The sequence below is a fragment of the Bidens hawaiensis genome, unplaced genomic scaffold (genome assembly GCF_021521415.1).
Source record: "Bidens hawaiensis isolate Kalapana, Puna unplaced genomic scaffold, B.hawaiensis_p1.1 tig00419364_1, whole genome shotgun sequence".
NCBI lineage: Eukaryota > Viridiplantae > Streptophyta > Magnoliopsida > Asterales > Asteraceae > Bidens > Bidens hawaiensis.
In genome coordinates, this window is record NW_027504835.1 from 274,455 (window position 1) to 302,450 (window position 27,996).

The window sequence follows — 27,996 nt, forward strand, 5'->3', positions numbered from 1 at the left end:
ATTGAGGTATATATTTAGTTTTAATAGGTGGTTAAGTAATACGTGTTCAAGTCTTATGAATTATGAAAGTTAATGAGAGTCGTGACATCTTAAAGTTATGATTTGGTGGTATAAAACAACAACGTGGCATTACCCTTGCTTACTGTTTAAGTTTCATACTTTTATGACCAACTTCAAAGAACTTATAATTAAAGGCAATTATGTTATAATAATTATTATAATATATAACACATTTTTTTATATATTAGTTCCAAACTAATTTCGTTGGATAAATTACGATGTATGCATACATTGAAATAATATTATAATAATTTATGTATTTAGTCTTTGTACGACGACGTTGGATTATTTAAGATTTTTGTATATATAATGAGCGTCCTTAAAATGTGTTGAGTCATGGGCACTTAGATGACAACCAGGGGCGGGTCCAGCTTGCCGGTGCCCACCGTCAGGCTACCGGTATGCCGTGTTTACAGGTACGCGTAACACATATTATGACTCAACAATTAGTCCATGCCCACCGTTGGTTACCGTTGTCGGATTTACACGGATGTTTTGAATTGCTGTGTTCCGATGATACTGTCGAAGAACATGAAGAAAAGAAAGATAATAGGGAAAATGAATATTGCATAATTAAATATGTTATTTAATTATAAAAGCCCCAACATTATTTTCATAGTATTATTTTTTCCTTTTTATTAGCTTACCGTCTCTTTTGATTTTTAAGATTGTAGAGTTAATAGTTTATTTTTGTTATTTTATTTGTTTTTTGTTTCATATATGCATTTTTGTGAATGAACTTTTTTACTTTTATATTTTACGTAACAATTTTATTATTTGATTTGATGTAATTTTAGTTTGTCAAAATAAATAATTATATGTAAAAACATTATAGGTAAAAACTTCTCTTTTGAAATATAATTTGTAACCCTTTTATTATTATCAACTATTGTCAGTAAGTTCGTGAAACACATATAAACAAAAAGTATATTGTGATATTCCGATTAAAAGTTTCTGGTTTCGTCACTGAAAGTCATAATAACAACCATGGGGCTTGGTGATAGTATATAATAGTTAAAGAGGTTGGTCCAAAGTGCAACATAATTATTATATGTACATATTATATAACATGTGTTTTAACTTTCAAAGATAATGTGTAAAAAGACAAATGTATCTTCTCTTGTGCCCTGAAAGTTCATTCCGCTTTGTTGCTCCAAAATGGTTGGCCGGTCTTATTCTCAGTGACCCGATTCATTTTGTGCCCCCGTAGCGAATATTTCTAGATCCGCCACTGATAACAACGAGTCGGGTTTAAAAGCCGGACCCAAACCTTAATAGATCGGCTATTTTCCGTTCCAATTTTCATCATATTTTTAGATTTTCTCATCAAATTCAGGTTTTACTACCTTCTTAGTTCACCAAAAAAAATTAAATTATCAATGATGATGAATATGGTAATTGATATTCCCGTTTTAATATTATATTATTATTATTATTATTATTATTATTATTATTATTCGGGTAAGAATATGCCTTGTTCCGGTCAGATGGTACACATTTTACATCCACAACACACAATCGATTGATCGATAACCCCAAAGCAACCTCCGCCTGCTTTCATCCTACAAACAACAGAGAAGATAATAATAATAATAATAATAATAATAATAATAATAATAATAATAATAATAATAATAATAATAATAATAATAATATGATTTCATATTTTGTTCTGCAATGATGCGATCGTATTCCTGCTGTTCGTCTCTGAATCTAGGGCTTGTACATCCTTGTTCAGTTCCATCTATTAATAATAATAATAATAATAATAGGTTTACATCCATTCATTATTCTCCTCCTTCTGATCTTTTGAGCTGCTTCAAGGTTACCTAATTAATTCATGCTCTGTAACAACTTCTTATTCTTACTTGTATCTGATTCATTTCATTTTTAATTGTTTGCAGATATCGGGATCCAGAATTAGTCGGAGATATGGAAGAAGACGACGACGATTTCTCCTTCTTTGCACCATGGATTGGGTATATATATAATCCTTGTTTACACTTTTAACAAATTCAAAACCCTAATTTACTCCGTTTACGGCGCAACTAAAGCTAGCTAGCTAGATAGATAGATAGTAAATACAAGATGATGCTATTATATTATGTAGATAGTGTTGCTCATTAATTTACATAGTTTTGGATATTACTAGATTCTAGGGATGTAACGTACCGGACCGCATGTTCGTGAATAAGCCAACAGTTCACGAACAGCTATCTGAACGGAATTTCTTGTTTGTGAAATGTTCACGAATGCAAATGACCACAAACAATGTTTTATTTTATTTGACTAACTAGAAATGGTTAGTGTCAACGGTTCGGTCTGGCTTCCAAGTTTGTGTTTGGCGTTTGAATGAACATTCATATTTATATGTTACTTTTACGTATAAATTAATAAGATAATACGCATATATATAGTTAATAATTTTGCTTAAATCTATATGATAGACGTTGTCAAACATTCACGAACACAATTGAATGAACAAACATAAACAAACGGAACGGACGTAAACAAACACATTATTAAACATTAACGAACACAATTGAATGAACATGGCCTTTGTTCGTGTTCATTCATTTAGTTAATCGTAGGAAATTCCTTGCTCATGTTTGTTCATTTATTAAAAAAAAACAAGCATAAACAACCTTCCTGCTGAATGCTCGGTTCGTTTACAGCCCTACGTAGATTCATTCTTTCCAATCTTATAATATTGATATGCCTTTTGAGACACGCAAACTATTGATCAGAATACATGACAGAATTGGTTGTTTTTTGTAATTTTTGTTCATTTTATAGGATTCTGTGTCTAGTTTTTCGCTAGATGTTTCTGCAAGTGAAGGTGAAGAAAGTGATGGAGATATTATATTGAATCCAATCAATGATGTTGATATTCCGACATCAAGTGAGCGGTTTCGTAAACCTGATGATGCATTAACAGCAACTGCTTATGAGCTCAGAATGATCGGTAGATCTCAGAAGAAAAGTAGGTTAGACATCTCTTCATACTCATGTTACAAATATGTTCTTGATAATGTGATTTGTATCCTTTGAGCCATCAAAACATTTGACTTGACCAACATGCTTCTCACTTAAGATATTTAGTCCACTAGATCTTCACGATGATGCGTGCCACCAGATTAACAAGATTAAGACCTATGTGGTTTCTTAGTGAATGCTATAATTAGTTTTAGGCTTTGGACAAACATAATGGAAAAAATTGGGTTATGTTGCTGACTTGCTGGTGAAAGGTGAAAGATAAGCTTGTAGAAACATTTTTGGGACTTCTTTATTGTTGCTTTACAAAAATAAAAACAATTTTCATTAATAAGAACATAGTTTTGTCTTTTAAGCTTCAACATTCGGTTATAAATACACAGTATCGCACACTCAGTTTTAAATGCGAGCATCCGGATGCATAATGCTCACATCACATGATGCGGTGATGAGACCGCATCGTGCAATGCAAGTCTATGATGCGTGCAATGTGTGATGCGAGTCCATGATGTGCATCAAGTATGCTATCTGATGCGTGATGCGACGCCTTATGCAGTTCACCAGTAATTGGCCAAATATAACCACTGATTGCAATGGGTCTGAGTTTTTTAAATCCGAATAATCAAATCTGACCAATTGAGCAATGGGTTTGGGTATTTAAAAAAATTAGATCATGGATTGAACATATCTGAGCCGAGATGATGAAAATACCTTATATTTTAGTGTAAAAAGCTAGCAAGTTAAAATATTATCTATAGATTTTTCTTTAGTATCTTTTTTAATAATCGATGTGCATCATGCATCGGATATTAGGTTCAAAACGTATTGGAGCTCCACACGCCTTTAAAAACCAAGATCACATGCATATGCCACTAATATCTACTCTTTCCTTTAATCATTTGATATAACTCTTGTTGCTTATGAAGATTAGTAATTTGATATGAACACGCAATAAGAAACTAATATTTAAAAAAAGGTAACACCTTATATTTTTATGTTATCTGACGCAGGATTAAATATGGAATGGCCATCAACATAGGCCTAGTTACTTTCTTAACTGTTTTCCTACTACTTTTGGATTCACATGCTTGGCGAATAGTGAGAGTTCCATTACCACCATTTCACTTAATATGCCCTTTTACCGCCTCAACAATATTAGTCTCGTTTGCTGGCTATATTTGTGTTCCATTGTTTCGTATTTCACGGATACAAATGCTTATCAGCAAATGGCCAGCTAGGCGCTCGTTTAAGAAGGGGACTACTACAATGGGTGGATTGTTTCTTATACCAATTGGTGTGGCTGTTGCTGAGGTGTTAGTTGGTTTTTCTTCTATAGAAGTTGCGGGTGCATCCATTGCCACTTTAGCATTTGCAACAATTGGATTAATAGATGACTTTTTATGTCTTGTGAAAAGGAGGAGGGTTGGTTTATCTCCGTGGATAAGAGTTTTGTTGGAGGTAAATGTTTTTACTGTGATATGGAAGTTATGGTTAAAAGTGTAGGGAGGGTTTTGGTGATGACACGTGTATTGATTGGGGTTTGCATGGGTTGGTTTGGTCTTACACCGAACCAAAAACCAAAAGTTTGTTTTTTGATTTTCTGAATAATGTTCCATTTCTGTTTCATTACGGGTTTGGTTGGTTTCAGCTATGTCATCTGGGCTTCAAACTTTTAGCCTAAATATTTTTTGTTAGTTAATCATGAAATTTTTGGGCTACGCTAATTTATTTTTTATATAAATGGCTAAACATAGAAAATATAATCCATAAATTAAATAACAAAAGTTGGTTTTTTCGGTTTTCACAGTGGGTTTGGTTCGGTATCAGTTTTTGCTATTTGGGCTTGAACTTTTTAGGCCATAAAAAAGAGCCCAAAATAATGAATTTGGACTTGAAACTTTGAACCTAACTTTTTTTTTGTTAATTTGATTAGTACACATTATTGCCCAAAAGTTTTGGGCTACTTCATTTTTTTTATAAATTACTAAGCATGACAAATAAAAGTTATAATCTGTAAAACCATTTGTTAGAATCATACAACTTTTCATTGAAAATTTTAATTGCCATTGTTTTACTAATACTAGTTAGCATGCTAATTATGTATAGAAAGGACAAAAGAGTGTTTGTGGGTCAGCTTAACTTGACCTGTTTTGACCCCTTAGCTTAACGCATATGAGCATCCAACCATCTCATCTTACAACAATCCTTTACTTGACCTTTATTGCACAGGTGGCAGTTGGAACATGGTTCTATTTTTGGTTATGTGCCAGGAATATAGCATCACCATACAGCATGTATAGTTTCTTGTAACTATTTGGATGGTAACTCACGTATCTTTCCTTAATATGTCACTCTTGCAGTGAAATCCTATCTAATTTCTGAAATTTTAACATGATATCCCAAAACAAAATCTACATATCTGTATGAATGAAGGCCAATAGTGCAATATTTTTCTGCATATCTATAATCTGTTATTTTTCTTAAATTTGATGTAACTATTTATTTTAAGAATTAGGATATGTAAATTGTAAATCTATATATTGATAATTTATTAGATAGTGGGTACTGGGTAGGCAGTTATGTATACAGCCATTTGTATCACATTTACGGCCAAGAAGTTACAGATTCATTATGCGAGAACTGCATTATGCACTTGTACCTTTTGCTATACGTGTGATGCAGAAGGCGGTTGCATAACCACCTACCCACTATCTGATTAAATCATCAATGCACTGTATATGCGGTTCTCGCAATTTTCAACATAAAATTATTTAAAAAGAACATGCCCCTATATGTATACACAATTTTGTTTATGAGAACATGAAGAACAAAATAAATTATTCAGTTTTTCAATCTAAAAACTTTTGTATATATATACAAAAATGGTTGAAATACAATGTTTATTCATCTCTCTAGAGACTAAATAAAATAGTATAAAACAAATTTCTGCATTATGCATATGTTAAAAATACTATTTTTTGTTCTTTATATATGTTAAAGTGTTAAGGTAAAAAAAATTAAAATATTAATTAGCTGACTCGAACTTTCTTGACCCTAGCTCTAGCTCAACATTTAAACTTGTCAAGATAAACCAGCCGAGCCAGCTTGTTTACAACCCTCTTTATTTATGTCAAGTGACACAATTTATTGCTCCCATATAAAAGTTTTCATTTAAAGTTTGACTCAACCAGTATCCCCGCTTGTTGTTAAAGTTACTGACACATCAGTGGCCACACCATCATTTAACTTGGTAATTTGGTTATCCTTTTTGTGCAGGAAAATGGTGGTGCCTCTACCTCTACCACTAGGGTTGGTGTGCATGGGTGGGTCTTACTTATTATTGACTTCGTTCTCTTTTGTTTCAATGGCAAACGGAATGGAGTTGACCGATGGTCTTGATGGATTAGTTGGAGGAACTGCTGCACTGTCATTCATTGGAATGTCAATTGCGGTTCTTCCAATATGTTCAGGTTAGTTACTTCATTGTCATTAAAACAATAAAAGAAGAAAGTAAATACGGATTTGGATTTAGGCTTGTAAACAAACTGAATGGACATGAACACGAATGGAGCATGTTTGCGTTTGATTGCTTACCTTTAACTGAACAAATGGTTGAACATGAACGACTGAGTGAACAGGATTTTCTTGTTCGTGTTTGTTCCTTAAACAGTTCATGAACGTAATTGGACGGACATAAGTGAACATAGATCAACAAACATAACTGAGCATGTTCGTTTGTTTTAATTTTTACCGGACAAACGATCGAACATGGACAGTTAAATGAACGGGGTTATCTTGTTCTTGATTGGTCGTTAAGAAAATGAGCATGCTCTTTCATGTTTATTTATGTTCGTTGGGTAACAGTATAAAGGAACGGTTCGCGAATGTAACGAATGATTCGAATGAACATAACTGAATTTAGGATGTAACAAATGAACATAACTGAATTTAGGTGAACGAACACAAACATATGCATGCTCGTGCTCATTTGTTTAACTATAACCGGACAAATGATCCAACAACAGTCAAACAAACAGGGTTCAACGGGGTTTTCTTGATTGTGTTCGTGCATCAAGACAAGCGAACATGTTTGTGTTCGTTTATACTTGTTTGTTAACATTATAAACGAACAGTTCACAAACTTAAGTGAACGAACATTACATAGATGAACAAATATTAATGAGCTAAAAATAGTTATAAGTAATGTGAAAAATGTTGGGCCAAAAAAGTTATTAAAATTAGATAAAGTTGTAATGGGCCAAAATTTTTAAAAGAATATATTAACGAACAGTTGCTAACGAAGTTATACAAACAAAAACTAACGATTATATATGGACGTAAATGAAAGAACGCAAACAAATGTAAAGTAACAAAAACAAATGAACGAATTTAATCAAACATAAACTAATAAATATAAGTGAATGCGAACAAACAAGCTTGAACAAACGAATATAAATGAACGTTTAATGAAAGAACTTAAGAAAACATAAACTAACAAATATAAATGGACTAATTATAAACGAACAATATAAATGAACATGAACAAACAAACTTATACAAATGCAAACTAACGAATATAAAAGAACATAAACGAACAAACTTAAACGAACTAAATTAATGGGTATAAATGAACGAACATAAACAAATTTAAATGAATGAACGTACACGAACATAAATGAACAAATGAAACATGTGTTCATTTCGTTCGTTTTTAAATAAACGAACTTCCAGCCTGCTGAACGGTTCACTGAGCGTTCGGTTCGTTATTTATTCAGATCTTGCTGTGTTTGGAGCATCAATGGCGGGAGCATGTGTTGGTTTTCTTTTTCATAATCGTTATAAAGCATCTGTGTTTATGGGTGATACGGGAGCATTGGCGTTAGGTGGGGCCCTCGCTGCAATGGCTGCTTCTACTGGAATGTTTTTTCCGTTACTTATTTCGTCTGGTGTTATTGTGATAGAAGCACTATCCGTTTTATTACAGGTATTACTTGTTATCATTATTATTATTTTTATGATTATTAGTCTTATCTAATGTACAAAAGTACCCTTGATTATTTCATATAATATAATGTCACGCAGGTATAAATTGACATTGCTATGCGATGGTTTTTCAACGGATAGATTTTATTATTGCATTTTAATTTAATGATTGCTTATGACATTCTAAATAGCATGAAAAAGTTAACTCAACCTCATTGGATTTGTTTCTAAATAAAGGTCTAAAAATGGGAGGTGAACGAGCCGAGCCAATCCCGTGTTCGGCTAGGCTCGAGCTTGGCTCGTTTAACTTAAGAGAGCTCTAGCCCGAGCTCGGCTCGTTTATTTTATCTGTTAATTTATTTACATTTTTAATAGCTTTTTAATGTCTTATCTATATTTTTATATCTATATACGATATATAATAGAGCACCTATGGACATCTTAAGATTTAAGTGATGCAACATTTATTGCTACATCTACAACGCTTATTGCATATGCTTGGAAGTTTTAAGGGGCAAATTTGTCTTTTAGGCACAATCATTTAAGGGATTAAAAAATACTTACTATTTTGGCCCCTAATCTTTACAGGTTTTGGTTATTTAAAATAAACTTGCAATTTTGCACCCCCCCCCCTTTTCACCCCCACATCTTTACCCATATATTTTTCTTTTAATTTCATTATTAAACAAACTTCGCCCCACTGATTTTTAAATACCATAACTTTTTTTCACACATTAATTTTTTGAGAAAGTTACATCATAAAACTTGCATTTTATCCTTTTAATTTGAGCACGATATCGCTTTAGTTTTTTTAATTAAAAAAACAAAGTTGACATGTTACGTGATTACCAATGTCTTGTCGCATTCTAGTAACATAATATATGTTATTTTATCAATATATATATTAAAAATATACATACATAATAGGCTAAGTGAAGTTTGGGTTCGGGATCATTTATTAAACAAGCTTAATTTTGGGCTCAAGCTCGTTTAAACTTAGATCAATTCGAGCTTTTAGCGAGCCGAACTCGAATAGCTATTTCAATAATCTATTTCAATCTTGTTTGTTAGGTATCATACTTCAAGACCACAAAACACATGCATGGAATCGGGCGACGGTTGTTCCGGATGGTTCCGTTGCATTACCATCTTGAATCATGCGGGATAAAAGAGCCCGTTATTGTTGCGGGTGCATACATTATTTCATGCATATTGATGCTATATGCAGGATATGTGGGTCTTATATCAGTATAATAGTGTCACATGGCTTCATTTCTTTCATCATTGTCATATACAATATGCCCATATTGACCAGCATAAGGTAGCTCAAAATCTCTGATTTTGACTTTTTAACTTTTTGTTGTGAACTTGAGAGGTTAAAGTGGCTGTTTGTTGGGAATTTTGTTAAGATGAAGAATATGAGAAAGTTGTATATTTTTGGGAGGTTTTAGGTGAAGTTTTATAAGATATTTGACAATAAGACTGCTTTCGAGATATGTTGTGAAATGATTAGTTTAGTAAGTTGACCGGTAATATCAAGTAAGCGCAGATTGCTTTCTATTTGGGATGATGAGAGAGGCCTCAGTTTGGTTTAGGGTTTGATGATTTTTTTTGGACGAATCCGAAACCAAATCCGGGTTTGGTTAGGCTTCTGTTTAAATTGATTGATTTACTCCATATATATATTGTGGTGAGCAGTGAGCTTTCTGAGACTGGAAATCTTTTTACCACAAATGTATCTTTATGTAGATGACTTTTTTTTAAATTTGCATCATGTCACGTGTCCTCTTTACGTCAGTAGGTGTAAAAATCTTGACATTTGTTTATAGTTTTCTAATTTTCAAGATGGGTTGCATATTTTGATTGAATCCTATCAAAGAGCTCTAGTAAATTTGTGTTTTACAATCAAATACCCTGATTTAAATAAGTAAACTTCTCATGCTCGTATCATGTTGGCCCGTATTCAATAAACAAACACAAACCGGATATGCTAAGACAAGAACAAAAACGGGTTCAAACACAACTTATAACTACTCGATAAACCAACTAACCGATAACTTAACCCTATTCTAATTCAAACTCTATTAAGCAAGAGATAAATCACACATTATCACGTATAATACCTTGACCTTCAAACCTAGTTTTTACCAAAGATTGTACCCGTCTCCTTGCAACAATGTGTTTACCTTAATAGCATCCAAAAGATGAAAAAATAATAGCATCCAAAAGATGAAAAAATCGACCATTTTCAATTGGATATGCAAAATAAAATGATTGGATTAAACATTGCCAAGGGATGAACTTATGTGGTTCACTAAGTTTTTATTATTACAAAATAATTAAATGATTTGCAAAAAAAAGGTTTGATTTGAAAGGAACCATGCATAAATAGGGTATCCAACTAATGTCATCAAGTTATCCAATTGATATTTCATAGTAATCTAAACACTATAAATCATCTGTCACTTAATGAATCATAATTCCTTGTAAGTTTTAACCAATTTGAGTTGAAACCTAGTGGGGTCTACATTATGTAGGCAACCTTTGCAAGCATAAAGTAAAAGCACTGTCCAACTTAAAAAATAAACTCTTTTAAAGCATTCACGGCCCATTCCATATATTTTTCCCTATAATTTAACTAAAAGACACAATTCCATAAATTTATCTATCATGTTTCAAAATTCTTCCACATTCTATTCTCTATTCATATCCATAAATTAATTCTTTGTATTATTTTTTTCTCTTTTGTCTTGTTATATAGTAAATGGTGATTGGAGGATAGGTGATATATTATATGGTATGGATCAAAATTGAGTCCCTATATTTAGGGTTTTACTTTAGTTGCCATATAACTTATCCATATAATAGGGAATGGATTGGAGAGGTGATTTTGATGGTTTTCTTAACATTTACCCTAAATTATATGGGTTTAACAATTTTAGAGAATGAGTTGAGAATGCTCTTAAGTTGGTGGTTACACATGTGAGAGGACTTATTATGTGGGTTAATCATCATGGGATATATGTATTTCATGGTGTCTATAATGAATAGACAAAGTTGGGTTGAGGGTTGGTGATTGTCAGAACACTTTCAACTGCACTAAATCATGTTTCCATTTTTTTTATTTGTGAACCATGTCTATTTTATATTATGTTTTCATCATAGTATAGCAAGTTATTTAAAGGAAACCTAAAATAGTCAAACTTTACTTTCTATAGAACTTGATTGTTGGATGCCCTAAGATTTCACAAGATTTGCTTTTTAAAATGGAACAAGATTTTCACTTTCTCTTACGGTTTGAAAAACCTTGGATTCAAAAGCGTTAAGTAGATGATTTTGCTCTCACCAACTAGGCTACACCAGTATGTGAACGCTTCGAAACAACTAAAAGTATAGTCTTTTGAAGTTCACGCGTTGTTATGCTCTTGCTTGTTTCATACACACACTAGACTACTATGTACACAATTCAATATTAGTGATAGAAAAATTACGTCACCAATACTATTGACGAATTGATGTCGAAGCTAGTGATCATGTGACGGAAAACAATTGTCAACATCTAAGACGAATTATTTCTTCAAATAACTAGCTCTATTGAAAAGTTTCATCACAATTTTGATTAGTGGCAAAAAATTTCTGTTTCCATAACCGTTGTGATTCCATTGAAGTAGTGGCGGATCTTGAGCCTCTTGTATGCATGGGCCGAAAGTCACAAGACCCAATTTTTTTTATGCTTTTAAGTTTTAGGTCTGCAATCCGGTTCAGGCTGGATCAAACAATAATTCCAAGCTCTAACCTACCAAATTGAAAGAAATACAAAATGGTGAAATGCGAATTGTCGAACCTGATCTCTGCTTGCTTCTGTTGACTATTTAGATTAATTGATTTCACTCCAACACGAGTCACTTCCGAACCTTAGACCTCAACAGATAGTGAGAGTGCCCAATCAATCGATCACACATTCAAACGATATCACCAATCACCTGAGCTTCTGTTCTGACTTTTGTGCCAAACCTCACAAGTCAGTAAGTCACACAGCAACCAACGCACAATGAAAACTCCATTTGTTGTTGTGTTCGAACATCGACCAGATGGTAGGGTTATATTTTGGGCTTAATGTTTTTTGTTTGTTTGTTTAAAATTTATTTGGGCTTGGTCTTGGTCTTGCGTAGTTTTATTTCTTAGCTTTTCTTTATCTATATGTTTATTTCGTAAACGATTTCTCGTTTTTTGCTTTAAACAAGCTTTCTTTAAAAAAAAATTCAAGGCTGCTCGGACTCAAATAGTATGGTTGGGCCGGATTCAAATAACTTGGCTGGACCGAACTCAATACATTTATATATATTTTTGATTTTTTCGAAAAAAATACACTAACGAGTGAAAATTGTGGTAGCGTCGCCGCCCACCTTGGCCCAAAGAAACATCCGCCACTACATTGAAGGTATGCTTTTGCGACAAATTTTTATTGTTTTGAAAAATGTTCAAAAGTGTAGTAATATTGTTTTAAAAAAATTTTAATTATTATTTTATAAAGTAATCCTTTTTTAGAAAATAAAGACTTCTTCATAAACCCTAAAAATATAACAAAAGAAAGTATAAATTAACCATTTAATTGAAGAATTAGAACTGGCCTTTACTTTTTGTCGGCAAACTAATTTCGTCAAATGATAAGATTGTAAGCAAGACCTACACATCTTCCTTTTTCTGTATATTTTAGAGTCGGCTCAGTTCAACTATACTCATGGTTACACAACGTTGTAAAAATGTTATATAGACGTCAATTTATTACCGATTAATCTTGTTAATTTCAATTAATCTCAATTAATATCGATTAATCGCTAGTCCCAACCACACCAACCAACTAGTGACTACTACGATACTAACTACACTTAAAATAAGTTTAGGGCCAAATTTAATGATCATTAAATATTTTTGTTGGACTACTATTAATTCATATTAGAATTATATATTTTATTTTTATTTTCATCACAACTTGCTCACTTCTTAAATACAGCTCATCTAGTGTGTGTGTGGTGTGGTGGGGGGGACGGTGTCGCACGGGACGAGCGGGAACACTGTCTCGACCCCTTGGTACCGATTTTTTTGAAGCCGATTCGCACCCCACACCGACAGCTAGCAACGGTAATATTATCGTTGAAATTGGTAACTTAAAAAAAACTATTATTTTTATCCTATTAATATTAACCATTTCAACCATCTTTACACATTCATTCATCATTTAATTTCAAACTCTTTCAAAAAATTCTTTCTTTCAAACAACAAACCCAAAAAAATCATCCAAGAGCACGACCATCGTTGTGCAGCTATGACGCGCTGGAAAATGCGTACGGGCAATGGCACAATGGGAGGCCAATTTTGGCATGCAGTTCGTGTGATGATGTCTAATTTGGAGGTATCGGTGATCGTTCCACCCACCAAATAAACTCAAAGTGAAGTGAGATGTCATAAAAATGTTAGTCAATTTCACCGACTCTACGTACGGGCACTTACCGGATAAGCGCACTTACCGGATAAGCGTATTCACAAGCAAATCGTGACAACCGAAGCTATGTCTCTCACATGTGTTTTTTTTCACATCGAAACATGGGACATTTTAAGAAATCATCACCAATTCGGCTGGCTCAAGACGACTCTGACTCGATCAGACAAATCGAAAGTGGAGAATTAATTTTATGTTATTTTAATTTAGTGTTTTAATATTTTTTTAGATGTAACTTTTTAATGAATGTTATTTTTAATTATATTATATTTATGTTTATAATTAGAAAATAATTTAGTTAATTTAGTTGCCACGTGTCAGCCATTGTATCTTGCCAAGCAGGACCAGTTTGCTTAGTCAATTCAAATCCGCCATCTGAGATGTCGGATCCTCCTCGACGGCAATCGGATGCTAGCTCAAACCCCTATTCGGTCGCCATTTTTGATGTCGGAATCAACAAAAACCATGTGTCCTTCATTCGCCACCCCATAAACCATGAAGAATATCGTATCTCCATAAAAGAAAAGTGAAAAACCCCATATTACAAAGTATATATTTAATAAATGTGAAAAAAATGCATGAAATGATAATATAGTGACATGATGAAGTCTTTGACACTCCCATGATTATAATATTTCTCCTTTTGCTTTTTCCTCATCCAAAACTCTTTAGCTCATCAACATGTCTAGATCAATAATGGTATAAGGACAAATCTAGAGAGTTGGTATATACGTATATGTGTGTGTGTGTATATGTAGAGAGAGAGAGAGAGAGAGAGAGATCTTGTGAATCCTCAAGCATATATATAAGTGCTGAATAGTTGGTGAGCAAGTGAAGATCACTCACTATGCATGGATTTAAAAACCTATTTCTTTCATCTATACCTGCAAGCTTACTTGCACTTTATCTCATACCTTTAGGTGTATGTTCATCTAATGAAAACCATCTCATTATCCCTCACAAATTCATCAACCAAGATTTTGATCAACACAAGGTACACTAATTAAAAATCACTCTTTTAAGTGTTGTTTGTTTTCATTTTCGCTTTTGATCGAGAAACCGCATGATCATCATCGATTATGTTCGCAGATGAATCCTCGTCTGGTATTCGAAATAAAGCTTCATGGGATTCTGTTGTGGGCTTCTATGGGGTTCTTGATGCCTCTTGGTGTAATCATAATAAGAATGTTTAATAAAGAAGAATGCAGCCCCAGAAAACTTAAAGCTATCATTTACATTCATGCTATTCTGCAGGTATATATATATCACTTTACTCATTTTGTTTTTGTTACCACATTCAAGATTATATTTCCTCATAGTAAAATAAATTGCTTAACTTGGTTTACTTGTTTATATTACATGCCTTTATCATTTCAAGTTTTTATCTTTTTTGCCATGCCATCATTGCTTCACTTTAATCATGCATTGGTAGACAATTTAGAATAAAAAGATTAAAAAGCAATGTGATTTTGTTTATAAACATAAAGTGGCGATGAATATTGAGCCCACACATTGTATTATTTTTTTTCTTTATGGATGATTAAGACAAAAGGTAAATATAAAAGAGACATAAACCCATTGGTAAAATATACATTTTATATTTTTTTTATGATGAAATTTAATTCTCTCTGGTTGTCAATCTATTATCAAACTTTTAAGTCTTTTAAGAATTAATTTATAGACTTCTCATTCAATTGTCAAGAATCAGGATAATAATTTTGATGGGTTGGCTAAATTATAGTACTTGAAACTTTAATATATACTTCAATATGATATAAAGGTGCCAAGTTTTATCATCCTATACAAATCATCCATACTTTGGCAACAAGTAAAGTCACACTAATGATAAAAACACTAGCAGTGTTTTTGGGCTTTATAATGTCCTTTATATTCTTCAATTGTAAGCTTCATAAAAATCTAATTAACTTATAGGTTTGCCTATACATTTAAAGTTGAACATTATTCTTATGTTAAGTGTTATCAACTTGACACATTTTATTTGGTATCGGTTTTCTTACTTTTCAATGTGTGTCAAGATACTTGCAGTGCTCCTTGCATGTGCTGCAGCAATCCTCTCTATAATGAGCTTTGAAAACAAATTCAACAATACCCACCAGAGAATAGGTCTAGCACTTTATGCTGCCATTCTGGTGCAAGTGTTGGTTGGGTTTTGCAGGCCGAAGAGGTATGCATAGCATCGATTTCACTCTTAATATACCGCTGAAAACATCTTGATCATAGCATGTGGTAGCATACAATAACAAATAGCTAGCTGTTGTTTTCCAGGGGTACTAAAGGGCGGACCGTTTGGTATGTTTTCCACTGGATATTTGGGACAACAATTTCACTAGTTGGGATCTTGAACACTTACACAGGTCTTAAAGCATATCACAAAAGAACATCCTTGAATGCAAGGTTTTGGAGTATATTGTTCACAGTTGAGGTGGCTTTCATGACTTTTTTCTACCTTTTCCAAGAAAAATGGGATTACATGCAGAAACAAGGAGAAATAACAGTTGATGAACCGGTCATGGTGATCTCTTCAGATCAGGCTGAGAATCAAAAGGAAGTATTATCACGCCAGTCGTCAAGGAAGAGTAATTCGTTAGGGAGTTACTTCGCTAAAAACAACGCCTTGAAGAAACTATTTCAAGTAACTTAATACACACTACTAGAAAACTGGGCAATTACGGATAGGAAAAACTGTTGCCAAACTAGCGACCGATCGATTTATGGTCGCCTTTTAGTTTGCAAATCGGTCACAAACGGCTACTTGCGACTAAAAAGGTCATAATTGCCTAGTTTTCTACTAGTTACAAGGTTTTTTTTTCTTTCTATTTTATGTATATAATTCCATAATGCACTTGGAAATATCGTCATAATGTTTGATTTTGGTAACAAGTGTGTGTTTGTGACTTTGTATATCATTGATAATATAAGCTAGGAAGAACAACTTTTTTATGTCGTTTATAAGCTAGGAGTATTAATTAGATAAAAATTGTTTCATTTGACCTCGTGTTAGTATCAATAAAGACCTTTGAGGCTGATACTCATCAAAACCTATCGGCTTGTTTATTCAATAAAGATTCTAAAGCTAAAGATTCTGAAGTATCATATACTTGATTCCGAAAAACCGGAGACAAGCTGATAGAAGCCGGATTCGAGATGGCTAATCTCCCAAGATAGTGACCCTTTGAGCGGGTTAGACTCCAAAGAAATAATAGAGAGAACGAGACATTGTTTATCAATTTTCTTCTTCTTCTTTTTTTTTTTTTAAGAAACTACCCACTATCCTATTAAGTCGAACCATTACCTATAAACCGAATTATAACTTAAATACTTAATGCAAACTAAATAAACAAAACACTAGATAATATGTTGCATGAGAACATGGGTTGAGAACATGCATGAATTGGGAACATGGCATGGGCTACGTGGGTGACTGGGTGAGGTAAGCAGCACTCGGATCGTATCAATACTCTAAACTAGATACATCAGAGTGATCTGCTATAGAACAAGGAACATGATTCTGAAGCTTTCAGAACATGAAAAGTTGTTTTGTTTTCCTTGTAAACTAATTCTAGTAGAGTATCATGTTCATGCACCCTGACCTAGATCAATGGTTTATATTGGTTCCATGACTCAAGATCAACGGTTGTGTGATATTGAACTTTGTTATCCGATTGCGATAGGTCTTGAGGTGACCTAGATCAATGGTTTATCTTTGATGATTTGAAACGTGATCTAGGATGAGTTTAGTTAAATGCAAAAACAAAAAAATAGACAAAAGAAGATTTTAATATGAGGCAGACTGGTATCACTTTTCCCGACGGTCTGCCGCCAAGTGACATACATAGATGGGACTTATCCTCGAAAGGGTTGACGTCATTTAAAGATTAGGTCAGCTTAGAGACGTTCCTGTGGACCGCTTTCAGTTACCCTGACAGTCTGGGGGCCTGTCGAGGCAGTTTTGTACGTTCCCGCCTATGTTAAGTCATGAATTTTTCATTCGTATACAACTTGGGAGGAATATCATCGAAGATTGGAGCGTTATTGGTTGGTTTTTCATTCGTTTTCCAATTGTAATCACTAGTTTAGCTTACTCAAACGTTCTTATGATGATTTATGCTACTAATTGTGAATTGTGTTTGCTTATTACGACTATGAGTAGCTAAATTTGTGTGTTTCAATTAGTTTTTCGAGTTTTAACGAACATATGACATGTTTGCTTTTGAGATTCTGAATATCTGCTGATCTAATCTATGTTTATGTATTAATTACTAATATTGGTTGCTATGTTTCGATCACATGTCTCATTGGTTGCATGATTTGTGTCGTGTTGGTTAGGGCTACACATAGATCGATTACTTGATGTTTTTGGTTACTTTATGGTATATATCACCATAGGATTCTTGGTAGTTATCAGTTTTATAGTTAATACTTACACCCTCCTTGATCATAGCCATGAGATAAGTGGTCTAGTTATCTAGTATCTTTACCTGGTTAGTATTTTCTAGCGCAACCATCGAGCATTGTCTAGTTCGGTTTAAGTTTCTTGTGGCTTAGAGGTTTAGAGTAGAACAGTTAAGATTTAGTTATCCCAAGTTGCTAGTACTGGCTTTAGCATGACAATGGTGACGTTGAGACTTACCATGCATGTGACGTCATTTGGATACCTTAGTAGACCTTACCCAAGTGTGTTTTATCTGTCCCTTAGGTGTGTGAAGGAGAGTTGGTGAGACTGACCATGTGATCTAGTTCCCCTTAGTGTTCCAATATTCGTTATCCCGAAACACTATTAATAGAATTCCGAGTCTAGATAATTGTTTTCTCATATTTGTTAGTTTTGTGTTCGTCTTGTTTATAAATATTAATATTTACTATAATTATATACCTTGACATAATTGTTTATAAAAGGGAACATTCTACTTAGATTTAATGTCATGAAAACCTAGGTGAAAGTGTCGGCACCCAGCATCGGGAGGCTGAATGTATGACCAATAGTTGGTACCGATTTTGTAAATACGTTAGAGTTCGAACTGAAGTCTTTAAAATATTCTTTTTTATTAAAACATAAGGAATTAAATACTCGTTTTTTATTTAAACATTGTTTAAAAGAATCTTTTACATTAAGTTGTCATTTGACGGTTTGTACAAAATGTAACCACAAGGTTCCAACACTTCCTAGGAGTTAACATCCTTTCGACAATCTATCTTTGCTAATCTTTCTGTCCTTGAATCACACTTGAAAAGTACTTTTGGAAACGTAAATAAGCAAATGCTGATGAATACATCTATTGACAATAAAAATATCTTTATACAAAATATACTTTTAATACTATCCACTTGTCCTTTTATATATTTTTGTAATATAATTCATTATCCCAATATTGAATATTTTATTATTCAATGTAATTTCTGGTCGTCAGATCATTATGAATCTATTCTTTGTTTATGATTTTTAGGTACAACATTTATTGAGTAGTAAGGCTGTGTGTAATGGGCGTTAATTTGGGACGAAAAGGGGCGATAAATTGGTGGAACACCGCCCCTCCCCCTCCGGCGATAATTGGGCGAAAAGGAGTGGGGGCGGGGTAATATTGTCGCCCGATGAAGAAGATAAATAATAATATTATAATAAAATGACCGTTGTCAAACGGTTAACTTTAAAAAAAAAATTAAACAATATATATATATATATATATATATATATATATAAACATACACCCTTCTTCTCCATTTTATATCCATTTTATACACAAATCGTACCCAATTTCTTACAAAAAATAAACAAGATGAATCCTAGAAACAACCCGAACCAACCGAACTACCAACTCCCTGGTTTCGGTCAAGCGTATGGTTCGCAATCGAGCCAACCGAACCAACCGAGCTACCAATTCCTTGGTTTTGGTCAAACGTATGGTTCGCAATCAAGTCAACCGAACCAACCGAACTTACAATGGAACCCGAGGAACCAGAACCAACCGAGCTATCCGTATCAATTTTCCGACCCGAACCTAAACATGTACGCCAACTTTCTCAGCCCCCAAAACACAATGCCGACGTTCGGTTCTACACCACCGGAGTCGGAGCCGGTGACGGTACCGGATACGCAAACGTCACGGGCCTCCGGTTCAAGCAAAAAGCCGACCCGTAAACACAAAAAAAAAAACAACCGGGGGAGTCGATGGCGCAACGTGATCCATACAAGCATTGGAGCGAGGAGGAGGAGGTGGCCCTTGCAAGGGCTTGGATCGTTATTTCGGAGGGTCCCGACGTCGGTAAGTTTTTAATATTAAGTATTTATTAAAAATGTATTTAGTGTTTATTAAAATGTATACTAATTGTGACATAATTTTAATTTGTAGCTAACTTTCAAGCCACCGGGGTGTTTTGGAAGAAAGTATTTGAAGCTTGGCTCGATATAACCAAAAAACCCGAAGACTACCGGGGAAAAGAAGCGGTTCAAGCCCACTGGAAGAGGCTTAACGCCGATTGTCAAAAATTTGCCGGGATAATTAACCGGTTGCAGGGGTCCGGCTGGCGTAGCGGGCATAACGACGTCGACATTATAAGTCAAGCCTTGAGCGACTTTCAAGCTCAGGGTCACACTGTTGAGCGGCTCGGGAAACCGTTCAAGTATTTGAGTTGTTGGGAAAAGCTACGTCGTTGCTCGAAATGGAAGGTGGTACCAACCGTTCCGGCCGCCCGACGAGTCGGCTCATCCCGGCCTTCAAAAAGGTCGAAGACATCGTCGTCGACAAATCCGAGCACACCAAACACACCATCCGATGCTCGTAGCTTCTTCCTGGACGACACGTCAATTTAGCCGACGATGTTGAAACCCCCGACGACGAAGAGGTAGAGGAGTTGCCTCGACCACGCGGGAGATCGAGAAAAAATAAGGGAGAAGGTTCGTCGTCAACACGATTCAATACGGAGCCCGTTGAAATAAACGAGTTGGTCGGTCGTTTGGAAACAAATGCCACAGTAATAGGAGCCGACCTTAGAGCATCCAACAAACAACAAGAAAAGCTGAACCAGACGTTGGAATTAAAACAAATGAAAGACGACTACGAATCCCTCAAAGCGGAGGGGTTTCACGAGGAAGCCGCATTATTGTTTCAACGACGACGTGAAAAAATGCGCGAATATTACGGATATTAGTTTATTTTTTTAGTTATGTTTTTTTTTTAATTTTTTTCTTTAGTTATGTTTTTTAATATTTTTAGTTATGTATTTTTTTTAGTTATGTTTTTTTGTATTTCTTTTTAATTTTAATGTATTTTTATTTAATTATTTAAATAAATTGTTTTTTATTTAATTAGTTTAATTATAAAAAGAAAATAATAAAAAAAGACACCGTGGGCCCAACTTGTAGCCCCTACACCATTACACCCTAAAAACAAATTTCCACTCCATGCTGACTGGGCGCCACGTGTCACAATTCGCCCCCAATTGTAGCCCCTCCACTACACATAGCCTAAGAGTACTCATAATGGGCTTTAAATTCCTATGTTTGAATCCATGTGGCATTCATTGGACGAGCCTCATCACAAACTTTATGATTGTGATGGAAGTTCGCTTTGTTCTTGACTACAAACTTGTAATAAACAACCAAAGTGGGTCCCAATGTCCCATGCCTCTCTCTCACACACATATATACATTATATATTATATACATATGTAGTTTTAATATATATTTTAATGGGTTTGTAAACGTTTGTTGTTGTAGAAAAAAGTGGTGTTTTGAGAAAAGTTTAAAATTTGATGTGACGATGATATGTCAGTTTATATAAGTTTGTTGTTGTAGATGCTCTAAGCTAGATGATACGACACTCGTAGCTACTAATCAATCATTTATGTTTCCTTTTCTTTTATTTTTTTGACTATGTCTCCCAACATGTCTTGTATCTTTTTCCCCACATGAGTCCATACTAGTTTTGTTTAAAACTAAGTTCCCAACTTGGTTATTTGGGTTATTCAGGTTTCTGAATAACCCGATTAATACTTTTTAACCTTATACCCTAATTAGCTTATTCGAGTTCAGGTTAGATCGAATTAATTGGGTTTGGATATTTCAGACACCCCTAAACTAGACCAAGAAATTTCACATCATCTAAACTCAAAAAATGAACTATCACTACTATAACGACGAAGTATGATGGAATTTAAAAAAAAATATATCCATAAATTGAAGTAAGAGAATATAATTGTTAGGTGGAATAAAATTGTGTTCCCAACAATTTTAAATATTACCGTTAGAACGATAAGAATGACCGGCATGACAATCACTATCGAAATGGTTATTTTTTAGTATGAAATAACAGATCGTGGGGGTTTGATGTTCACGTCGGTACCGAACCCATCCCTATCCCACTCCATTCACCCTTGATCTCACAAAATAGTAAAGTGCGGTTTTTGTTTATATGGTTTGTTCAAATTTGTAATTTCAGTTCAAGGGTTAAAATTGTTCTTTTCATCCCCTTTTGTTGCAATTTCTTCCCAACGTTTTGTAAAATCTACTATTTAAGTCCAAAATATGTAAAAAAGGTGGACAAAAATTACAACTAACACGAAACACCATGCATAACAAGTTTTAAACTTTCAAACCAAAATAGCAAATTTAAAATAGTCGGGTTTAAGCCGGAACATAATAATAATAATAATAATAATAATAATAATAATAATAATAATATCCTCCAGGCTCAAAGTAACCCATTACCCCCAAAATATCACTAAGCAAGCCGGCCGATCTCACTTGATTGATTGAATCTGCAGCAGATCAATATAGTAATCAATCAAGATGGTGACGAAAACAGAGGAATCACAGCTTCAACAACTCGAGAATCAAGTTGATAACGGTGGTGGTGGTGCTTGGGAGTATCTTTCTCTTGTTCGCAAGCTCAAGCTTCGTCGGTCCGATAAAGTCTTGAAACATGGATTAACCCTGTTAAACGATCCCAAGAAACGGTCCGCACTCGGCCCCGAAGGTATTTCGATATCTGTTAGCTGTTAATTGTCAATTTCATGTTACTTAGTTAGTTTGATGAATTGTCATAAAAACTTTATTTTGAATTAATGGTGGTGATAAAATATTGAAATCGATGGACTGATAGAACATCGGTAGGCTCGAGATAATTGAACGCCATTCAATATGCCACTATTGAACTAGGATGGGAAACAGTTAATCAGTTACAATCCACTGAGAAATTTAAAAACTTTAATCGTAAACACGCATTCGATACGTTTAGGGAGAAAAATAAATTGCAGAACATAAAACAAGGAAACGCCTGCAAATGGGTCGGTTCATGACGGGTCTTTGGGTTCGAGTGTGGGTTGAGATGTGACACAGTTAACCCATTTCATAAACCGAAGTCGACGTGTATGAGTTAGTGTTAGGATTGGGTTGCAAACACACACAAAACAAACTGCAGACTGCAGAAAAGTAAAAACACTAGGATCTATGTGGTTCGGTCTAAACTGATCTACGTCCACGGGCTGCAACCAGGATATAGTATTGTTGTTGTTGTCTGCTCTCGTGATGAGAGATTACAAATTAGTGCTTACTACTTAATCCCCAATAAAACTAGTTATGGAGTCCATGGCTTCAATTAGCTGCCACTTTAATTGTCTACTAATCCAGCCCGATAAGCACATTGAGCCTTCATTAACCCAACAAATTGTTACTTGTAAACTAGAGGTAAGACATATTCTTATATTAGTGATGGTTATTTATATATAATGTAAGAACTAGGCTGCCCTAGTTTCCTAATTTGAGGATATTTTAGGTTTGTAGGCTATGTAATTGATAATTTTTTTTTGTGAATTCACATGGAAGAAATCGAATGTACTATTAATACAAACACTAGCGATTAATATTTAATAATGAATCTGAGGTTGCTTTATTATTTTCAAAAATAAGCAGCAGTTTAATAGATAAATTACGCACTTGATCAGTTGAAGTGTAAGATAAGGATGATGATGATGATAATAATAATAATAATAGTATCAATAATAATAATGATAATTATAATAATAATAATAATAATAATAGTAATTAAAAGAAGAAAAAGAAAATAAGGGAAAATCACCAAAATACTACATTTCAAGAGGTGACTTATTAGAATGTCACACTTAACACAACTTACTCAAAATTGCAGTTTGCTTGAAGAAAAACATTACTTTTATATGACTTATTTATCTGGTACAAATGATAAATGAAGTGATTGTTTTTTAAATTTTACATCTTGCAGAGTGGACTCTATATGAGCAGGTAGCTGTTGCTGCTTTGGACTGCCAATGCCTTGAAGTTGCAAAGGTAACTTTCTCCTTAATATTAATATATATTTGGTTAACTATTTTGATTTATTATATTTTGTATTTAACAATTTGCAACTTTTGCAGGATTGCATTAAGGTTTTACAGAAGAAGTTTCCAGAGAGCAAGCGTGTTGGTGAGTAATACACACACATATATGCATATATATTAAATTGAAGCATCTTTAGTAATTTTACTAGAGCATAAACTAATGGAATTAACTTATACCACATTGACCTTATATCCAGCCAAATTGTTCTGTTTGTCTGTGAGCATAATGCAACATAGAAATGGAGATTTAACATGTGATTTAAGCCATAGTCTGGTGTACAGGTGGCAAAATGAGTGGGTAGAACAAGGTAGGTAATCAGTTAGAACAGAAAGCTGTTTAGTATGAATGTAGGGTTGTTCAGAAAGCTCACGGCTAAGGCTTCTCACGAGTCGAGCCAGGGTGGGTTCGAGCTCGAGCTCGAAATTAAACGAGGCAGCTTAGCTAGGCTGTAGGTCAATTTTAAAGTTAAACGAGCCCAAACTTTGAGTCGCGAGCTTTTTGAACAACCCTACTCACGAGTCACGGCTCATGGCTTGCTCAAAAAAAGCTCACCCGAAATTGGCTCGTTTGTAAGTGTGTGGAGCTGGCTCAAGCTTTTTACGAGGCGAGCTTGAACTCAGCGTTTCAGCTCTTTATTTGATATTATATATTATAAATAGTCAAATGTTTTTTATATCATTACTAAATCTATATTTTATAATTTAAACTATATTTTATAATTTAAACATAATTTAGTTTATATAAGATTCATGAGGTTTATACACTGGACAACTTTCAACCTGTTTTCATTTAACAATGTTTATCCCATTTTCCCTGTAGAGAATATATAATCTGGGTCGATCCATTTACCCATAAATGGGTTTAAATTCCCATCTCAAGTACTCTTATGGTGTTCTTCTGTTTAGCATTTTCTTGTTTGATGTATTCTTCATTTCATATCATTAATAAATGTTTATTGCAGGTAGGTTAGAAGCAATGTTGCTTGAAGCAAAGGGTTCATGGGCTGAGGCTGAAAAAGCTTATGCGAGTCTTCTAGAAGATAATCCACTTGATCAAGTGAGATTCTTTATTTTTATACTTGTGTTACATATAATAATATTTATATCACTTTTCTGAATATTATTTCTGATTTTTTTATATAATATAAACAGGTTATTAGCATGAGGAAGGTAGCAATGGCAAAGGCACGTGGAGACACCTTAGGAGCCATTGATGGCCTCAATAAATATCTTGAGATGTAAGAAACTTATCACAAACATTATTTAGCGGTTGTTTAAGTTCGCCAGAACGTTGTAGCTTGACAAACTTGTCCCTCACTACAAAATATAATAATTGAAGTATAATTTTAATTGCTTTGTATCTTTATACCTGTAGTTTAAAATAATAATAAAAAGTAAAAATAAAAAACAGATCCAGTCTGATACCTTAGCTTTATATTGACATCTTTATCTTCAGAATGTAAATAGCCCTTTTCTAGATGTCTGGATTTTTTTATTGTAATGTCATGCCTTTTGTTTTTTTTACCAGAATGGGCATAAATGTAGTCAAATTGATATATTTTGAATACTTGTCTTGCCTATTTATGAATAAAATCGTTGAACACTAAACATCTGATTATTAGGGGTGTTCATAAACCGTTGAAACTGACCAAACCTCACAAACTGAAGCAAGTCGGCTGGTTTGAGATTTATACGTGTGGTTCAATATTTGTTTACGGTGGTTTAATGGTCTGTCCCATGACTTTGAACTTGGAAACAGCCGTTTAACGTTTTTTGCATCTTTGAAATATGAAGTTATGTATATGTATTATACTCAAAAGATCTTTATCATTTTACAAATTTTCATACAATTTAACCATTTTGAAAAAAAAAAAACTCAGATTAACGTTCTGAAACCGAACCGCTAAAATTGCCAGTGTGGTTTGTTGTTTCCCAAAACCATAGCTAGCAGTTTGGCCTATAATTTCATCAAAACTGGCCGAAACCAGACTGCGAACGCCTTTACAGAAATTATTATATATTATGACAGCTAATTAAGTGATACTGATTGTTCAATATCCTAAAATCAAACCATAACACACATTGAAATCATATTATTCACTCTAAAATATATTAAAATCACTTATTGTTTATTCTTACACAGATTTATGGCAGACCATGATGCGTGGAGAGAACTTGCTGAAATATATGTTTCTTTGCAAATGTGAGCACTTCTTGGCTTTTGTTAATTTTGTTACTAATTATTACTGTTCCGTTTGTGTTTTAGAATTGTTATTTTTTTTATGTGTTCAGGTATAAACAAGCAGCTTTCTGCTACGAGGAGCTAATTCTCTCTCAACCAATGATTCCACAACATCACCTGGCTTATGCTGATGTCAGTATTTAATTATTTATCATGAATCTGTGTACTAAATAATTTTTTCTCTATTATCAGTTTTGTTCTTGCGTTTATAACCCATATATATCATAAAAAGCACGGGGATTTGCAAGCAAATTTCATAATATTTACCCAACCAAAAAAATCAATGTCATATATACCCTTCTTATTCTACCTACACTCCAAACTCTCATTTGCTGATGCAAGTTTTGAGTGAAGGGTATTAATGTCATAAAAGTCAAAATGGGTGTATTTTGACATTATAGTATTATAATTTATACCCTAAGGATTTCAACAGTTTGAAATGGGTTTGATACAAAAAGTGAATTTTTTTATGGCGTCTAAAAATATGTAACGATGACGACATAATCAGATGGTTTGACTTTTGGGTGATAGACAAACCGTTTTCTTGATGGACTAATTAATAGATAAATGAGTAAAAAGGATTTTTTTATATTTTTGGTTGTCACTTGGTGAAATGCAAATATAAAGCCTTTTTTTTCTCTAATATATGTTGATTATAATGTGGGGAAATAGGTGCTTTACACAATCGGTGGACTCGAAAACCTTCAAACAGCTAAGAAATATTATGCCTCAACCATAGAATTAACTGGCGGGAAAAACACAAGAGCATTATATGGAATTTGCTTGGTTAGTTAAAACTCTGTTTATATTTACATTATTTTTTATGGGAGATGTTCACATTTACTTACAGAGGTTGCAAGATGAGTGGGTTGGGTAACGGGTCAAATTGTGTTCGGGTTAAAAGTCGAAATGTTGGATTTTTATTCCACTAGCTCTTTGTTGTCTGTTTTTAAATTAAATATGATTGTAAAGTACATTATTAAACTAGTAATAATTATATTTGATTAAATGATTTAGAAGGTTGTAAGCATATGAATACACTTTTGGGCAGATTGAGTAGCGGGCCAAACTGTGTTTTGGTCAAAACGAGTGTTTTTTTTTACATTTTTTCCCTTCCAGCATTTAGTTGCCATTTTTTTTACAATTAAGTATAATTATAAAATGTATTATTATTTAGATTAATATGGTAATATATTTACGCAAACGATTTAGAATGGCGTAAGTATTTGTATACACTTTTACGTTGTGTTTTGAGTATTAAATAAAGACAACGGAGAGAAAAAAAGGGAACGAAAAAGTAAATTATTATTTTTAATTATTTTCACAATTTGGAAAAGGATAGAATCCTATGTAAATACTTGAGAACGTAAAGTTTTCTAAATTAAGGGCGTTTTTGTCATGACGAAATGTTTGTAAAGCCTTTCCCTTAACTCATTTGCACCGTTGACCCGCTTTACTCAATTGAGTCATTTGACTGATTATCTTTTCATATTATTTTCTATATGTTTGACCCAAATTAACCCTGTTCGTTCGAAAGGCTGAAATGACATAGGGGTATAATTGACCTTTTGTATATGTGGGTGTAGTGCACTTGCGCAATTGGACAGTTGACTAAAGGGAAGAACAATGAGGACAAGGAGATATCAGGATTAGCAGCCGCGGCACTGGAGAAAGATTACAAGCAAATTTCTCCTGATAAGCTTTCTCTGCTCGGGTCTACCCTAAAAAGCTTGAAAATTCAATAACTTACTGTTTGAACCAATAATTGGTCAAGTTTCAGCAAGTCAAGCTGAAGATTTGATCGATAACCTTCAATTTGAATTGTATCCCTGATAAACTTACTTTT

General features: G+C 33.7%; 3 protein-coding genes across 3 annotated transcripts; all 3 read left to right on the forward strand.

Moving 5' to 3' along the window:
- Positions 1-1,740: 1,740 nt before the first annotated feature.
- LOC143608314 (phospho-N-acetylmuramoyl-pentapeptide-transferase homolog) lies at positions 1,741-9,700 on the forward strand. The gene is made up of 8 exons (XM_077083374.1): positions 1,741-1,884; positions 1,965-2,039; positions 2,857-3,047; positions 4,065-4,512; positions 5,284-5,348; positions 6,331-6,524; positions 7,830-8,038; positions 9,109-9,700. Exons 1-8 carry the CDS (start codon positions 1,741-1,743, stop codon positions 9,289-9,291), a joined length of 1,509 nt encoding a protein of 502 aa, XP_076939489.1. The 3' UTR covers positions 9,292-9,700.
- Positions 9,701-14,154: 4,454 nt separating this feature from the next.
- On the forward strand, positions 14,155-16,223 carry LOC143608355 (cytochrome b561 domain-containing protein At4g18260-like). Its single transcript, XM_077083407.1, has 4 exons — positions 14,155-14,531; positions 14,627-14,791; positions 15,574-15,722; positions 15,824-16,223. The coding sequence occupies exons 1-4, from the start codon at positions 14,385-14,387 to the stop codon at positions 16,197-16,199; spliced, it is 837 nt and encodes a 278-aa protein (XP_076939522.1). The 5' UTR covers positions 14,155-14,384; the 3' UTR covers positions 16,200-16,223.
- A 6,014-nt stretch (positions 16,224-22,237) lies between these two features.
- On the forward strand, positions 22,238-27,988 carry LOC143608326 (uncharacterized). The gene is made up of 9 exons (XM_077083385.1): positions 22,238-22,530; positions 23,794-23,858; positions 23,945-23,993; positions 24,871-24,965; positions 25,061-25,146; positions 26,052-26,111; positions 26,201-26,282; positions 26,823-26,936; positions 27,737-27,988. The coding sequence occupies exons 1-9, from the start codon at positions 22,344-22,346 to the stop codon at positions 27,893-27,895; spliced, it is 897 nt and encodes a 298-aa protein (XP_076939500.1). The 5' UTR covers positions 22,238-22,343; the 3' UTR covers positions 27,896-27,988.
- The last annotated feature ends 8 nt before the right edge of the window (positions 27,989-27,996 follow it).

Bases quoted from the DNA above. Each gene is read 5' to 3' on its own strand.
- LOC143608314 (XM_077083374.1), top strand. From the start codon at position 1,741: ATGCGATCGTATTCCTGCTGTTCGTCTCTGAATCTAGGGCTTGTACAT. The intron at 1,885-1,964 runs GTTACCTAATTA...AATTGTTTGCAG, and splicing joins ATCTTTTGAGCTGCTTCAAG to ATATCGGGATCCAGAATTAG. The intron at 5,349-6,330 runs GTATAGTTTCTT...CTTTTTGTGCAG, and splicing joins ATAGCATCACCATACAGCAT to GAAAATGGTGGTGCCTCTAC.
- LOC143608355 (XM_077083407.1), top strand. From the start codon at position 14,385: ATGCATGGATTTAAAAACCTATTTCTTTCATCTATACCTGCAAGCTTA. The intron at 14,792-15,573 runs GTATATATATAT...ATGTGTGTCAAG, and splicing joins ACATTCATGCTATTCTGCAG to ATACTTGCAGTGCTCCTTGC. The intron at 15,723-15,823 runs GTATGCATAGCA...GTTGTTTTCCAG, and splicing joins GGGTTTTGCAGGCCGAAGAG to GGGTACTAAAGGGCGGACCG.
- LOC143608326 (XM_077083385.1), top strand. From the start codon at position 22,344: ATGGTGACGAAAACAGAGGAATCACAGCTTCAACAACTCGAGAATCAA. The intron at 24,966-25,060 runs GTGAGATTCTTT...TAATATAAACAG, and splicing joins AAGATAATCCACTTGATCAA to GTTATTAGCATGAGGAAGGT. The intron at 25,147-26,051 runs GTAAGAAACTTA...ATTCTTACACAG, and splicing joins CTCAATAAATATCTTGAGAT to ATTTATGGCAGACCATGATG.